Here is a 17,466-nt window from a genome sequence, read left to right on the forward strand (position 1 = left end):
GTGACCTGGGGGCAAAGAGGTCAAGAAGAGTAGAAGTCAGTCCTTTCAATTCATAGAAATGAATAGAAAGAAATGTAACCAAATTCTACTTAAGTGCCTGCTGTGAGGAGGAGTATAGAAAGAGATTTGGTGAGTGTATAGAGGTAGAAACTTCATCTAAGCGTGTTTCTGGAAGCCTCAGTGCCAGCATATCATGAGGATGTTGGAGGAGCCATCTGATGATAGCTCACCAGGCCCCAGAACTGCACACAGAACACCATGAGAAAGACCTTGTTTCAGTTCTCATGGCCCCTTTAGAGACAAATCCATACCTGAGGTAGAGGACAAGATTTTTCCCATTACTTTGGTCCCAAAATTGGTCATGAGACTGTTCGGAACATTTACATGCCTACTACATACACCATGTTGCCATTTCTTCTCTGAGGGCTTGTTGCCTCCCCAGACGCTTAGCCAAGTCTTACTTAGGTTCACACACACACGTACACACAGAGTCACACACAGTCACACTCATATATTTCTCCTCTCATTCTCTCTTGCCTTCAGTTGGGGTCTGGGAGACACCTCTTCTAAGATGGGGAGAGGTCAACAGTGCCCCAATCTCTCCCCCTTGCTTCTCCCAAATACTTGCCTATACTCCAAATACATAAAATGTCCCCAGGTAGGACACACAAACTTGACTGCTTACAACAGCTGACAGGGTATGTAGATGAATGAAGCAGGCCCATGGTGGCTCTGCCAAACTGGAGCTCGAGCAGCTCATCTCAATGGGCAGGCACTGTAGTGTTTTAGCAAATTCCAGATTTGGAATTGCAGATCCAGCTGTGGCAGATCTTCCAGAGTTTTATGGTAAGTGTCCCAACTTTTAACTGCTAGGAGCTATTAAAAATGTTTTAAACACTGTGAAGAAATACAAAACACATCTGAAGGCAAAGAGGCCCAGAACTCATGAATATAACCCATCTGCCTTAAAATATTAAGCTTTTGAATGCAAAAGCTAGAAGCATGGCAGATTATTCTGCTTTCCACCTTATCACTTCCTCCTCAAGGGTCCTATGCGCCTGAATAGTGTGGACGTTTGGGGGTGGTGATGAGACAGTAAAGAGAGAAAGACCAAGATAAAAAAATATAGCTTAAGATGTAGAAAATAGTATGGAACACAACAGAAAAAAGAATTTAAACCAAAAGAAAGGGGCAGAAAACTAACATCTATTGTACATTTTTTATATAACCAATGACACACATGTATTACCTCATTTCGTCTTCATGAAGATCCCAGTAAGTATGAATCATTATCCCCAGTTTACAGGCGAGAACCTGAGCTTCAAGGGATGAAGCAAATGGCCTGTGGTTACACAATGGTGGAGCTGGAGTTTAAACCCTGATTCTTTTTACTTGGAAGTCATGTTCCTACTCAAGCTGCTTAGCAAGTGGTTGAATGCTCATGTAATGACAAATGTGGATGCGGCTAATATAAAATATAAATGTGTCTAGGATCATGTGTTTCTCTCTAGTCCAATGCCCACTACCATCTTCCTTGGGGAAAAATAGTTGTCTGGGGAGCTGGCCCCTGTTGCTACTCCAATGTCGTTAGTTCCTATTTTCCTCCATCCAAGCTCTTCCTCCAAATTTCTTTGTTCTTTCAAACCATCCTCTTTGTTTTTTCTTATGAGCCATCTGATCAAGAATGTTACTTAAAATGGTTTTTTCTTTACATAAGTCCGTAGGGCTATGCTGAATTTTAGCATAATTTTGGTTAATTACAAAACCAGCAGAAGTATACCTTAATTCTAGAATGTGTAAAAAGCCTATGTATCTACATTGCACACCCATGCAAGATACCACTTCTATTTAACATTCCACTGGAGGTTTAGTCAATGTAATAAAATTTTTAAAAAGGGAATAAAAATGTGTAAATACTGAAAAAAAAGAAAGAAAGAAAGAAAGAAAGAAAAAGAGAAAGACAAAGAGAAAGAGAAAGAAAGAAAGAAACAAAGCTGTATATTATAAGCCAATGACACGGTGTACATAGAAAATCCTTAAATAAAATAATCTACAGGTAAATTATTAAAATTAATTAATAAGTTTAGCAAGGTTATTGGATTGAAGATCAATGCACAAAAATTGTATTTCTATATACATTAATTTCTTTTAATAATGTTTTATGAATTTTCTGTTAGAAGTCTTCCAATTATTTATTAGATTTATTCCTACGTATTTGACGTTTCATGATTCTTTTATAAATTATACCTTCTTAAAAATTTCCCAATGTGTAATTTTTATCATTGTTATACAGAGATACAATTTTGTGTGTCTCGACCTTAAATCCAACAACTTTGCTAACATTACTTTTAATTTAAATAATTGAATAGTTTCTAACAGAAAAATTCTAAAACATTATTAAGAGAAATTACAGAAAATCTAAATAAGTGGATAGCTATACCGAATGGGGAGACTTAATATTATAAATATGTCAATTCTCCCTAAACTAAGTTATAAATTCAGAACAATCTCAATAAAAATTCTAGTAGGTCTCTCTGTGTGTGTGTGTGTGTGTGTGTGTGTGTGTGTGTAAATTGGCAAGCTGATTCTAAAATTTCTACAGAAATGCAAGGGCAAAGAATAACCACAACATTTAAGAAGAACAACAAAGTAAGAGAGCTTATTCTATTTTATATCAAGGCTTATAACATTCAACAGTTATGGTATCAGTCCAAGGACAGAACCAAACGAAGAGTCCAGAAACAGACCTTGAGATGATCTGGAACAATATCCCACCTTTGCCAGCTGGCTGTGTTTGTCTAGTAGAGAGCTAGCTCTTAAGGAAAAGTGTTTGGGAAAGACTTGCATTATCACCCAAGACAGTCATCCTGTTACACTTGTCCAACTGTTCACAGTTCAAATTATGTGACTCTTGGTCAATTTAGATTATAGGCACTGGACAGACAGTATCTCTTTTATCAAAATGATAAAATCCTACTTTAATGCTCTAAGTTTGGTCTAGTAAATTCAGTCTCTTGAAAGATGCTCTTAACATTATTGTAAGAATAATTAAAAATGGGATCAGGCTGCTACCACGGAAAATGAGAAACACTCACTAATTATGTGTGTTCTTAGTTTGTGTCTTTGCTAGGTGTGTGAAAGAGGAGTTTCACTACAGTAGGTGATGGGAAACAAAATATTTTAGTTGGGTTCATTATACACCAACAAAGTCAAGATATACCAGTAAGGTAGACAAAGAAACAAAGGATGTTGAGTAGACCATTACTTGTTTCTACTTCAGGAGGCAGTAAGAAAGATCACATAGGATGGTGGCAACAGGGAAGCAGAGAAATGGACAGATTTGGGAAGCATCTGCCAAAATCTAATATAATTACCTGTATCTAAATAAGTGCAACAGTAGAGTCTTAAGCATAACGAACATAATTCCTACATTTCTCTTAACTGGAAGAAACATTTCCATCTACATTGAATAATCAGTTTGACGACAGTTATCTTTTATTTTATTCTTTTATGTTTGTTAAATAATTTAATATGTCTTTGAATATGGTGGTTTGTTCTGGGAGGAATGAAGGTAAAGTATGAGCTTATTCTTAAAACTAATTTTAATATACTACAAGAGAATAAAAGTTTCCCTCATAATCACCTTCAGTACCAAAGACCAAAATTAAAACTCTGATGAACTATCACAAGCAGATAAATATCTTCTTCTAGATAAAATTTCTTAATTGCAACGGAGGAAACTTCAAGTTAAGTGATTTGCAAAAATCCCAAAGCCAGCAACCTATTGGAGCCTGGTCTAGGATGACTCCTGACTCCACTCCAGTTCACTTTCCATGGTAACACGCACTTTACTGTCCCCTGGAAAGAGGATATTTTGTTATTCAGATGTGATTCTAAAGCAGTTTTTCTCAATCAATTCCAGCACTGTGGGGAGTTCGGACTGATAATTCTTTGTTATGGGGCACATTCCTGTGCATTATGGGATATTTAGCAGCAACCCGGGCCCCTGCCCACTAGATGCCAGTAATGTTCCCCTTCTCCACCTGTTGTGACAACCCAAACTGTTTTCAGACATTGCCACATAATCCCTGAGGGACAGATGGCCCCCAGTAAGGAACAACTGCTCTGAAGTCCTCCCTATCCTTAAAATGCTTTGAACTTTGATCAAAACAGAAAGAAATCAGGAAATTCTGTACCATTTCTCATGAAAATTTTAATGTCAGTTATACTTTGCACAATTGTACTACCCTCTCATCAAAAAGTTCGGCCTCTTGTGCTTGCTTTCTAAATGTCCAGTTGCTATGACAGTCTTCTCCATCTGCTCAATCCAGTCCTTGCCATTCTTAGCTTGGCTTTGTATCAGAGGAAACTACATTTCCCAGGCTCCCTTGTTCTTGGGTTTCTAGATGAGGTCAGCCAACGGGAGGTACTGGCAAAAGAGTGGGCCAGAGGAAAGAATCCAGGGCACTTCTGCCTTTCTCTGTTGTGATGATAGCTGCTGAGTCACCTCCGTGGCTCTGACTCTTGCTAACCAGCCCTTCCTCTGCGGTCCCTGCCATGGTTCCATCTTCTGCCAGGTGGTTCTGGATCCCGGCATCTGGTAACACCATCTCTGGCCCTCCAGTTCTAAAGGTGGTAATGACTCCCCACAGTTGCTAATCTCTGGTTTACCTTGCCTTCCCATTTGGCTGCTTATTTCTTCCTTCATCTGTGTAAGCAATTGGTATGGACTGAATTTTGCACACACACACCCCCCGTCCCTCCCCCTCCACAATTCATATGTTTGAGCCCTAACCCTGAGTGTGGCTCTATTTGGAAGTAATTAAGGTTAAATTAGGTCAGAAAGGTGGAGCCCTGATCTGCTAGCATTAGTGTTTTAATGAAAGAAGACAGTGGAGAGTTCTCTCTCTCTCTAATATTCATTGTTTAAGCCACTGAGTCTGTTGTATTTTGTTACGGCGGCCCTGGCTGACTAATACAGCAATTCCCTGCATTGTATTTCCGTTGTTTGAAATAGCTAAGAGAGTTTTATGCTTTCCTGCTTACCCTGACACAGCTCTTTATATCACTGATACCATAAAAAAAAAGTTTACCATAAAATATCCTAATATGTGCCTGACACTGTGCAAAAGGCACTTCCATATTCATTTCCTTATCTATTTCTCCCAACACTGGGCAAAATGACATGACATAAGGAGCCCAGGTTTCAAGTCACTTAGACTGAATCACAACTCTTTTTTTTTTTTTAAAGATTTTATTTATTTATTTGAGAGAGAGAGAATGAGAGACAGCATGAGAGGGAGGAGGGTCAGAGGGAGAAGCAGACTCCCTGCCGAGCAGGGAGCCCGATGCGGGACTCGATCCAGGGACTCCGGGATCATGACCTGAGCTGAAGGCAGTCGCTTAACCAACTGAGCCACCCAGGCGCCCTGAATCACAACTCTTGCCGTTGCTGGCTGCACGATCTAAGAAAAGTTAGTTAAGCCCATTCATCTCTGGTTTCCTTGTCTGTAAAGTGGGCCAAACAATAGTACTAACCTACGAGGGTTGTTCTGGATTAAATGAATTACTCTATGCAAGGTGATTTGATTATTTTTAGGCACACAGCATGCTCTCAATAAATCTAAGTATTAGTTTTAGCTATAATTTACTGAGCACCTATTGTGTGGTAAGCACTGTGATAGGTACAGGGGACATAAAGACAAAATAAGAAACAATCAATGCCCTCAAAAAGTTGCAGTATACTAACAGAGACAAACACATGAACAGGTGATTAAAATAAAATATGGCAAGTACATTAATAGACATATGGGAAAGCCAAATAGAGCATGATCCATTTGGGAGGCAATTGTTTGGGAGGTTTGGAAGGCAACTGTCAAGGTTGGGATCCCAGTTCTGCTGATCACTAATGGCTTTACTCTAGGCATGTTACCTAACTTCACAGACGTCTCTATTTTCTCCCCTGCCAAATGAGGATAATAGTATCTAGTTCATAAGCATGTGGTTAAGAAGAAATATGACAATAAAAGTACAGTTTCTGCTATAGTTCTCAGGTGATGACAGGTGCTCAGAAAAGGATAGTTATCTTTATCAGCAACAGGGGAGCACAGAATTAGGTTGCCCAACCCAGCCCACTATGCACCCCCTGCCGCCCGTTTCCCACTCCTTCCCCACTCTGATCCATTTGATAATGACTGCCTTTTTTTCCCTTCCTCCTCCTCAGAAGAGGAGATTAAGTCTACCCTACTTGTCTAGTATGAGTATAGATAAGCACAACTGCTTCAGAAAATTTCTTGGACAGAACCTATTAAATCTAAATATACAAATACAAAGCTATTCTACCCCTGCATACCTATCCAGAAATCAGTACCTATAAGCACCAAAAGATATAAAAGAATGTTTACAGCAACTTTATTCATACTAGCACCAAACTGGAAGCAAACCCAACACCCATCAAGAGGACAGTGGGTAAATACATTGTAATTATATTCATATACGATGGAATATTACAGAGCAACGAGAATAAACTAGAGTTGCATACAATAATATAGACGAATCTCACAAACAAAATGTTGAGTAAAAGGAGTACCTACTTACTTTACTATTTCATTTATAGAAAGCTCAGGAATAGGCAAAATGAATCTATGGCCATAGAAATCAGAAGAGTGGTTACCTTTGGGGAGGTATTTGCCGAGAGCAGTGATATACTGGTAAATGATTACCAACAGACTCTCAAAAAAAAGAAAAAAAAATCCTGATTTTACAGCATTTTCCAATTTCCATGGTATCAATCCTCCCACCACGGTGGATTTCAAGCTACCAACGTGATGTCACTGAGCATATGTTATATATACAATCTGCCCTGGAGAGCTGGTGTGAGCCAGCTCCCGCATGTCAGAATGAAGGGGCATTCTGGTGTGCTGAAAATGTTCTATCTTTTGATCTGGAAAGTGCTTGCACGGCTGGAGTCTTAAGATTTGTTCACTTTATTGTGTGTATATTATACCTAAATAAAAAGTAAAATGTAAAAATGCCTGTAAGAACTAGAAAGATAAAAGCACTTATATCCATGTCCCAGAGAAAGATCCAAAGAGGTACCAGAGATTCAAAGACTAAAAGACAGCACTCAGATCTTCTTGCCCCACCCCTGCCTCAATAGCTAGGAGAAAAAAGAGATACCATTAGTAAACAGTAGCACAAATAGAAAAGAGATGCTGACTTTTTCAGCTGGGCCACTCTCAACTTTTTCAACTTGAGGTTCAACTTAATGTTATCACCAATGGCTGATATACCACACAAAAGAGAGTGTTGCTTCTGAAAAGCCCAGATCCACTGCTTTAACTAACTATGGCACTATCTGTCACTTAACAATGAAGATTAATCCACTGGGTGGCCCCAGATGAATGTTTTAAGCACAGTACCACCTGAACACAATGATCAGACACAGAAATACACCAGCATAAACAAGGTTACTTTTATCTTAAGTAAAAATCACATTCATATAATTTTCCTTGTGTCACTCACATCTTAAATATGTTCAGTATGTCTGGAAGATACCTGTGATATATCTAAATGAAACATTTTAATAAGACAGCTGCTCCTAATGTGTACAGCACTTGTATATTCAAAGTTACAAAGTCAAAGCAAAATGTTAAAGGGGCTTGATGGATGATAGCTCGGCACATCCACAGATTCATTTGCTCCCAATCTGGCAGTACAGGACCATAGAAAATACCAGACCAAGTACCTAGAAAATAAAGGAACAAGATTAACATGGAATTTAAAATGCTGGAGACATTATAAATAGACAGAAAGAACATTACACATGAAAAGATTCTGGCTCCTGACAGTTCTAATCTTATTTATCTAAGTCATCTCTCTGCTTGGGAAACTGGAGCCTCCAGTGGGACAAAAGAGCATTGGGAAAGCTCTCTGAGTATCTTTGTGTTTTAATCAGAGTTTTTAGCTAGCCAATCCACTTCTAACTGGCCCTGTTTGGGCAGTACTGGCTGCCCCCAGAGCACCCCATCCTTCTCGAACACACACCCTTCTGTGGGGCATCTACCCTGGAGCTCTGGAGAACTCAGGCCTCTGGGGGCTAAATATACCTACTGCTTCCATGAAAGGGTTATATGATCATCTGGTTTAGATCATGTGCATAAAATCAAGGAGTCTAGAATTTCTCCTGCCATATTTTTAGGCATTGCCAAGAGGAATGAAGAAAGTCACTTTTTTTTCTTAAAATGCTTCTAAATCTATGGGGAATAGCTTAATTCAGGAATTTCCTTTGAAGTGAAAAAGCACAGCTGAAAACCTGGGGCATAATTTCCATCTCGTTAAACGGCTCTCCCAAGAATGAGGGGCCCCAAAACGTGCCCTCCTTGACTCTGCAGTCAGTGCCTGGCCCTGCTGTGGCTTCGATGCAGAAATGATGGAAAGGACCCGTGTGTATTACAGATGGAAAGTTTCCTCCCCACCAGAGGCAGGAGGGAGTGAGGCGCCATTTATGCTGAGTCATCCTGAGTGTTCCCACTGTACTGAGGCATCCTGCTTACTAATTCTTTCCTGGAAATGCATTTCAAACTAGAACTGCTGCCCAATATTTATTCCTTCTTAAAAATAAAACAGTAGATACCAATTCTCTGCAAAAATAATAAGTTTCATCCATAATGTTCTTTTAGAATGACCTGGAAAAGCCCTGAAATTTCTTTTTTTTTCTTTTTTTCTTTTTCTTTTTTTTTTGCCTTGGTCCCAAGCCTTCAGTCTGGGAGACAAGTATCAGGAAAGAGGAAAGAAAATGGGCAATAAATAAATAAATTAATTATTAATTAAAGAAAGAAAGAAAATGGCCAAAATATTGGGATAAGGCAACTCTCTATTGTCGTTCACTGTCACATCCTTGAAATAGAAGTCCACCATTCATCAGCAGAGTAGACAGTTAATATCACACTTTCTTGCATTGGAAAAGATAATTTACCACTGTTCATAAAAACAGAAATAATTAAAAGAGATTCATCACATAGTGATGTATGCTAAGACTCGGGATAAACGTGCTAAGTAGTGTGCATGAGTTTCCGTATTCTGAGGCAGTCCAAAAAATGTTATAAAATTCTCATTTCCCTCTCTCTCTCTCTGTTCCTAGGACCTCCTGTCAAGATAATGTTTATCTTACACAGTGATGACGATCATTGTCAATGTCTTTTTTTCCCCCCGCAATTAAAATGAGGAGTGGAAGGCTGCTCATTTTTTGTGCTGTTAAGTTGTGTAGTCAAATTAGGAGACATACGATAGTCTGGTTATTTAATGCTGAATAATGAGAATTCCAGTGCCTAGAGATAAAAGTTTCTTACAAAATAAAGCATTTTGCATAGATGCCTGACATCCTATCCGAGAAAAATCCCTCAGGGACGTGGTCTTAACAGAGCCTTGAAAATAACTATTGGCCCAGCCTGGGCCTAAGCAGATTATCATCAGAGGTCTAAATGTCAGAGGGTGATTTTTTGTGTGTGTGATATTTGTCTATGGAAATAGTTTGAATATATTTTCTGCAGGAAGATATTTGTTTCTATTTCCTTCTCAAAAATAGTTATTAGAGGGATTTTTCTCTCTATGTATATTTGTGTTTTCTTGAATTTGAATTTGGGAAACAGAATGGATAAAGGCCTGTTAGGCAACTAGTATTAATGCCTATAAGACAGACTAATGCACATTTTTTGGATATAGTTTTATAGAGTGGATATGTTCAAAGCTCCTTTTTGAATTAAAAGAGAGGGAATATAAAATGATTTTTTTCTCTTCAAATCCTAGAGGGAAGGCAGGTTTTAGATTGAGGGAGTGAACCACACAAAATGGCAAACAGTTCTTTGAACCAACTCTTTGCTATATACTACTGTATAAATTCCATACCTATAAATTACTCAATGGAAGTTTTCTACTAAGGTCTTTTCCTATACATGTCTTTAGAACAACCAGTAAAATATCTAAATATGTATCAAACACATGGAATATACCAATTTCACAAAATACTGAAATGCTATTCCTCTTGTAATCTTATTTTCCATTAGATGTACTTAGATTCTTGGCAATGCCTTTGGCTATGATATGAGAGACATTGATCTTCCCAGTTGATTATGTCCTTATTTTCTCCAGATTTGCTTCCAAGAAGTTTCTTAAAAGCATCAGTGGTTTATAGCCAGTCATAGTCAATTGTCTGAATTCAAGTCTAACATGGATTTGACACTTCTATTGACACTTACACTGAACACCTCATTCAAAGCCTGATCTTTCAGTCACTTAAAGTATACTCCACCAACATATACGTACATGTGTTTTATGCTTATAAATGTATGAGTACATCTGTGTGTGATTCCTTACTCATCTCTACAACCATTAGCTCATTATTTCTAAACTTGCATGAACCCAAAATACAAGGCAAAGCAGCAAAGGACATTTTACAAAAGGCAGAATCAAAAGAGAAACAGACCTTGTGCATAGCGCCATTTGACGTCCATCATATATCAGACAAAAAGAAAGTTAGTCATATCTACTGACACAGAATGTGTCATACTTAGACCTATTAATTTGGACTGCAAGGAAGTCATACTCAACAGCCCAACTTGCTGTTCAAACTCTACTAGTAACCTAAAAGACCACTTAGAACACTAAATTGCTTCAATCCCAGCTAAAATTCCTCTCTGTTCGGTAAAGTAGCACAAGTAAGAGGTAGAAAGCTACCAGAAATCCCAGGGAGGACACTGTATAGCAATCTACGAGAGTGAAGCAGAAGTTAACTCATCTGACCTAACCTGCCCTCAGGGGTAAAAAACAGGAAAGCACCTTACACGTCATTAGGATTCTTGCCAATGTCCTGACAGGGGATCAAGAGTGAATTGACTCACTTGATATCTAAATTAGCCAAGATCTGGAATGATTCCAAAAATGCTTCTCTGAAATAGTTTTATTTCATCTTTTTAGCAAAGAATTTTAGGCCATGTAGAAAGCATCTTCAGGTTCTTAAAAAAGTCATGTCAAGAAAATCCATCAAGATAAAAATCCTATACGGGACTTTTTTTCAACACCAATAATCAAAATGATGAGAGTAAATATATAAATCTCAAATTTCCTCTAAAACTTCTTCAAGTGAGCCCATAGTCTTTAAGGCACATGTCTCTAGTTTTTAAAAATTGTTAGATTTCTCTAGACGGAACAGCGGGAAAAGAGCTCCCCACACTCTTGAGTTGAATTTTTATTTTCTGCTTCAAAATCGGGAAGAGAGATAAGAAATTGTAAAGCTCATGTTTTGGTTTTGTTTGGTACTTTTTCTTCTAACTTCAGGAAACTTTAACTCTTGGGCTAGTTTTCAACAGGAAAAGGATATCTGGGACTAAGAACTGTGGAAGTTAATTCAATTTTTGTTTCCCAGTGGAGAGATTATTCATAAATAATGGTTTCAGCCCTGCTGAATTGATAGATTATAATCCTCGCCCCAGACCGAAGACTGCTAGAGAAAGATGCTAGACCTTGCGCAGTTGGCACCCAGTGTTTTTCTCAAGCACCTTGTTTATATTTGGCTTACTATAAATATTTGTTGGAATTAATTAATGAATAAACAAGGGAATGAATGAAGAGTCAACAATGCAAGGTTATACTGTACCTCAATAACCACCAGTCCAAATGCTATTCCAATAACTATGAGAAAATGTTTTGCAACTATTTCTTTTATGAAAGAAATGCATGGCTGTTAAAAAAAAAAAACAAAACAGAAAAAGTTACATTTAATCAAAATTTTGACCTTATTTTAATTAAGATTTCCCCCCCACACACACTTTGGGTTGACTTTTTATATTGCTACAGAGGAACACAGTCAACAAAAAGGAATTGGCTTATTCCACTCTGCCATTCCACCATGTGACACTCCACCCTGCTCCAAAAGGTTGTTAATTGTGGCTTGTTCATATGTTAGAAAGCACCAAGAAGTAAAATTTTGCTTCAACTATCTCATTGCTAAATCTAGGGATCTTTAGGTATAAGTAATAATTTTATCCTAACTTTCAATTATTCATTTTAGAGCTATTATCACTTTGTGTATTTTTAGGCTTGTAATCTGCAGCAAAGAGTTCCCTGGTTGGGGTTTCAGCTAATTGTAGCACAAATTTTCATTTTTAAAACAAGGTTTTTAAAAAAAATCCCCTAATAATTTGTATCAGGGTTATTTTTACTTTAAAAAGAAAGAAATTATTATGTCCGCTATTTTGTCTTTACTTCAGATAAAAACGAGAATTTAGAAAGTAGCCTCTCTGCCACATTTGTTGAAATATAGTCAAACTAGCATGCAATGTCAAGCTTATAACATTTCAGGCCAGACCTAGAAATTCTAACAATTGTAAATTATATGGATAATTTTCAAAATGGAAAAATACTACACAATGTAATAGTGGTATTATCTGTATTGCCAGAAAATAGATCATCCCTGTGATAGTCTTACATGCACAGAGGGCTAACAAAATATTGCTATGGTTAATAAAATAAAAGTTCTCCATAAGGCTGAGTAAAACAGTCTTTTCCCTCTCATTCTTGAATGTAATGGGTTTCTCCATTCACATCTGATCCAAAGTGGTAAATATTAGAGTAAATTATTATGTCATTTAGGGTTAACCATGAGATTAATGATCTTATCTACTGAGTCACATTCATTATATCTGAGGAGTTTTCTCCCCCTTTCCCCTGCAGATAACCAGGTTATCTTGGCAAAAGGGTGGGGGGGGGGGGGGAAGAAATGTGAATTATGGCCAGTCCAGATTTCTTACTTTTCCAGACTTCTTGCAAATGACAGAAGGCAGATGGATGTCGTTTATGAATTTATGACCCTCCTTTTGGGAAACTGGTGCAGCTCTCAGCCTATCTTCTGCTGAATTATGTGTGAATTTGGAGGGAATGTCTATTACTCTTTAGGATAAAAAAATCTATCCTGCGGAAAAACATCTTCAAATTGGAATCTTTAACAGGCAACAGATAACAATCTGCAACTGAATTTACTAATGTCCTCATCACCCTAAGTGGTAACTGCATTCATTTACACCATATTTATTTCCCCTCTTTCCTCGCAGATATCACATCTCTAAACTAGGTCGGAAGGAATATAAAAAGTAAGAATGAAACTGTTTAATGATACTACTTTGACAATAAAAAACATGGTTGCTCTGTAGTCTGGTTGGGATAACTTTTCCCCGTGAATTATGTTAAGTACTAGTAACAGCAATTCCCCTTTAGAACAGAGTCTCCTGATTTTTGATGAGATTAGCAAAAGGAATGTGACAGCCAGCGGGAGAGAGATATCCCCCAAGATACTTTCTACTTCCTACTATATAATTAACCTCAATAGCCATTACTACACCAATGTCAAAATGAAAATAATCTTCAGGTATTACAGAAATTAGTTCATTGACATATAATAGCTTTTACGCATCTTTCTCTCAACTAGATTATAATCTCTTGGAGGGTCCAGAAGTATGTGTGATTTTAGCAAGGGCCTGTCTGATACATAGTGAGCACTGAAGAATAACAGCAAATAAATGAAACATTAATATCAATTATCATTTTCCTATGCATTCCTCCCAAGCAGAAGGAACAATTTATGTAAAGCCCTGTGGTAAGGGACAGATATTAAATCCGTGAACCCTGAAGACTGTGTTAGATAGGGTCCCGTAATACCTTGTCCCTATCTAAGAAATACCAATAATTCGTTGAAATGAAGTTGCCTAGTTTTCTTTCTCTCTTCATTATTTGAGCAACAGCTCCATGAGTGCAGACTTTGTGCCTGTCAGGAATGGATTTCCAGTGGCTGGTAAAAGGCCTGGCCCATAGGAGGTGGTCAGTCATATTTGATGAATTAAGCAATAACAAGAAATATAACATTCACATATTGACATCTACAAGTGACATAAATATGACATCTACAGTACATAAAAGACAAACCCAGCTTTTTCAATTGACTTTAAATGTCTGAGGCAACTTCTCAATTGGAGCAATAATTAGGCAAGTTGATTGATACACTTAACATCCAGAGCCAAATCCCTAAAGGTCAAGTCTTTATACCTACACAATTACTTGAGAAAAGGAACCTTTGATAAGAAAAAGAAATCTTTATTTTGCAAACTAAAGTGAAAATATAGATTTCTAGGATTTATGTTAAAATAGAAAAAATAGAGAAGAATAATGATTAAAGTCATTAATCATTATTAATGAGGATGAGATAACTTTCATCACTTAGCTTGTACTTTCCTTCTCCTTGCAGTGGATTTCTTTGATCTATTAATGTTGACTTTAAATGATATCAGACTCATAGAAAAAAATGAAATACTTTCACTTTTTTATATCTGCTTTTATCTTTAAATTTTTTTGGCGGGGGGAAATTCCTGGGACGCTTATATCATTATTCCCATTGTAATTGCTTGCAATTTAATTTTTTTTGTAAAGACTCATTGTGGAAAAAAATTAACAGATCTATTTACTGTGTCAAATTTGATTTGTTCTCACCTGTTGGTAAACATATTTGCCTTCATACATCACACAAGAAGACTCTGACGGACCTGGACATTCACATGACATATAATTCTTTTGAAAATTATTTCCCCAGTCAGCAGCTCCATTGACCAAACCACAGCATTTAAACTGTTTAATGAAAAGTAGATATAAAAAAACAATCACCAAAGAAGATAAAAAAAACATTGTCAATACATTGAATCCTATTTTTCTGGAACCATTATTAAGATGTTTCCTATACTAAAATGTCGTGTAAATCACCTCACCAACTTCTCTGGATGTAGAAGCAAAAATGAAGGAATCTTCCATTTTGGTCTTAATATTAATGAAGGAAAAATAGGATTGCAGATGCACAAGTCTGAGGAAGTTGGAGAAAAGATGAAAAACTCACCTAGTTTTAAATGATAAAAGAGAGGGGATGAATCAGATCTATGTATCCTAGATTTGGGGAAAGAAGCTTCCAAAGAGTTCATGAGAAAATCAAGTTCTCTTTAAAGAACTTTTGTTCAAAAGAGATGAGAGGTTTTAAAAGATGAAATTTCCATCTCATGATCTTTGATCATTTTTGGAGGAGAGGAGGAAAAGAGTGAGAGGTCTCTCAAAGGCCAGAGAAGATGCCTATTAGTGAGCCTCCCGTAAAGCTGGATTTTACATGGACATCCGCAAAATGGGGGAGGGATGCAAATGAAGGATGAAACTCTTAAAATAATGTCAAGGAAGGCCCAGAATATACTGAAATGTGGGGAAACACTTAAGGAATCTATGGTCATGTTTTGGGAAGGAAAAACAAGGAAGCAATAAACATCATGATTCAGGGTATATGGCACACCATATGATTAGATGAAAGAAAGAAGTAACTGTCCCTCATCTTGTTCTATTTAATCTATTAGAAAGACAACTCTTCATGAAGAAAAGGTAGAAAAAAATTGCTGGAGAAAATAGAACCAAGACTACATGGTTTTCTAGGCTCAGATGCATTATAATGCCAGGATATTGAGAAAACTTCCACTTACTGGCTGGGTGACCACATTACCCCCATTACTTAACCTCTCTGTGCCACAGTTTCTTCATCTGTAAAATGCAGATAATAGTAGTTGCTCACAGTATATGTAAGTCGTAGATTTGTTGTAAAGAAAAAAAAATGGGAAAATTCTTGTGAAGATATGAAGTGGCTTAGCCCAGTGCCTGGCTTGTAGAAAGTCCTCAGTATGTGTTAGCTATTGTCGTTGTTATTTTGTGGTGGTTGTTGCCATTTCCATTATGCTCTGTTCAGCACTGATATGAATAATTCAGATAAATATTTGGAAAGTACCTTTTCAACTCTGTAGTTGATACAGAGCTGGCAGTGATGATTAACGCTTTGGGGAATGGAATCAAGTTCCAAAGTTAGTTCAAACAATGGACTCAAACCAACAAGTTCAGTGGAAGCAGATATAAAGTCTTGCACTTCGGCTCAAAGCCTTAATTATACAAATACATGACTCAGCAGACATTCATATGACAAAGAGTGAAAGATTTCATTTGGCCCCAGAGTCAATCAATATGAGCAAAGAGGGCAATCTTGAAATAACTTCCTTTCCTGTTTCCATGGTAGACATGATTAATTGCTCATGCTTTCTGACTAAATAATCTTGAATAATATTAATTGATATAGACAGCCAGATTTTTTTTAAAGTCCCATTATATGCACTCACAGATCAGTCCATATCTGACACCCAATATACCTCAGGATTCCTTAGGGAGGCCTAGAAACAGAAGACATGGTAGGAGGTAGAAAGGCTAAACTTGGTATGGTATCTGGTCACCGGATCAGATGTGAGAGAAGTCGAGGAAGAAGTTGGTCAGGATTTGTTGAAAGTGTTATCACAGCTGGATGAACAAGGCACTGTGCAATGAATAATACAACAACCTCTAGACAAAGAGTCATCACCAAGAATCCAAGAGGAGCACATTCCATTAGTATGTTAGCAGAGAATTCATGGGAGGAATTCTCTGAAATCCAAAGAGAAAACCACTTTGTATCTACAACTTCTATCCATGTGTGGTGGGGCCCCAAGTCATCCAGCCAGAGTTTGGTGTAGGATTCTTTTTCCAAAAAAAAGCATTACTAAAAAGGAAAAGCCCTGGTGGAGAGAGGAAGAAGGGAGGGACGGAGGGAGGGGGATGCACAAAGCGGATCATCAGGAGCGGATGTAATCCGGGATGCTTTCTCACTGCACATGGTTCAGCTCTGTAGAAATGAGCCCAGCGCCCTACCCACCTGTCACTCCCACTCTGACCCCATGCATTGGAAGAAAGAAAGGAAGAGAAGAAGAGAGAAAGAGAGAGAGGGAGAGAGGGAGAAAGCAAGGGAGGGAGAGAGGGAGGGAGGGAGGGAAGGAAGGAAAGCAGGAAGGAAGGAAGGAAGGAAGGAAGGAAGGAAGGAAGGAAGGAACTCAAAATGGACATTAAAAAAGAACTGTAGTTCTATGAACATAGGAAGCTTCAGGCATAGAATTAGTGTACAAGAATGGAAGTAATTCAGAACTGTGCTACAATAAACAACATTTAGAACTCCGTGGTTGGTACTGAGACCTTGGATATCAGGGACAATGTGCAGCAAGTGTGATTCAGGACTCAGTCCAGAGATCCAGTGGTCACCTATAGTACATTTTGTCTTAGGTCAACCACCAGGGAGGATCAAGGATGCTCAGTCCCACCCAGGGGAAGAATTGAGTTGCTTAAATTCTTCCTGCTTTAAACCTCGATTGATCTGGGCTCCAGAGTAGGATGCTAGAGGGGAGAGGATCAAGAAATGCTGCTATTGGGGAAGCTGGGAAAAGCACACCACAGAGGAAGTGAAACAGAGACTGACTCCTATCAGGTTTCAGCTCTTGGAAATGATGCTTTAAGCAGAATTTTTACAAGCTGGAGTCTATTCAAACA

General features: G+C 37.9%; 1 protein-coding gene across 1 annotated transcript in view; it reads right to left on the minus strand.

Moving 5' to 3' along the window:
* Window positions 1-6,389: 6,389 nt before the first annotated feature.
* TSPAN8 (tetraspanin 8) overlaps window positions 6,390-17,466 on the minus strand; it is a 32,219-nt gene continuing 21,142 nt past the window's right edge. The window contains exons 6-8 of the mRNA XM_006732346.3: window positions 14,536-14,670; window positions 11,654-11,737; window positions 6,390-7,747 (exon numbers count right to left, since the gene is read on the minus strand). Coding sequence (XP_006732409.1) covers window positions 7,694-7,747; window positions 11,654-11,737; window positions 14,536-14,670 — 273 coding nt within the window. The 3' untranslated portion in view covers window positions 6,390-7,693. The remainder of the gene's footprint in view (window positions 7,748-11,653; window positions 11,738-14,535; window positions 14,671-17,466) is intronic.

The sequence above is a fragment of the Leptonychotes weddellii genome, chromosome 5 (assembly GCF_054177405.1).
Source record: "Leptonychotes weddellii isolate Sample4059 chromosome 5, ASM5417740v2, whole genome shotgun sequence".
NCBI classification, from domain to species: domain Eukaryota; kingdom Metazoa; phylum Chordata; class Mammalia; order Carnivora; family Phocidae; genus Leptonychotes; species Leptonychotes weddellii.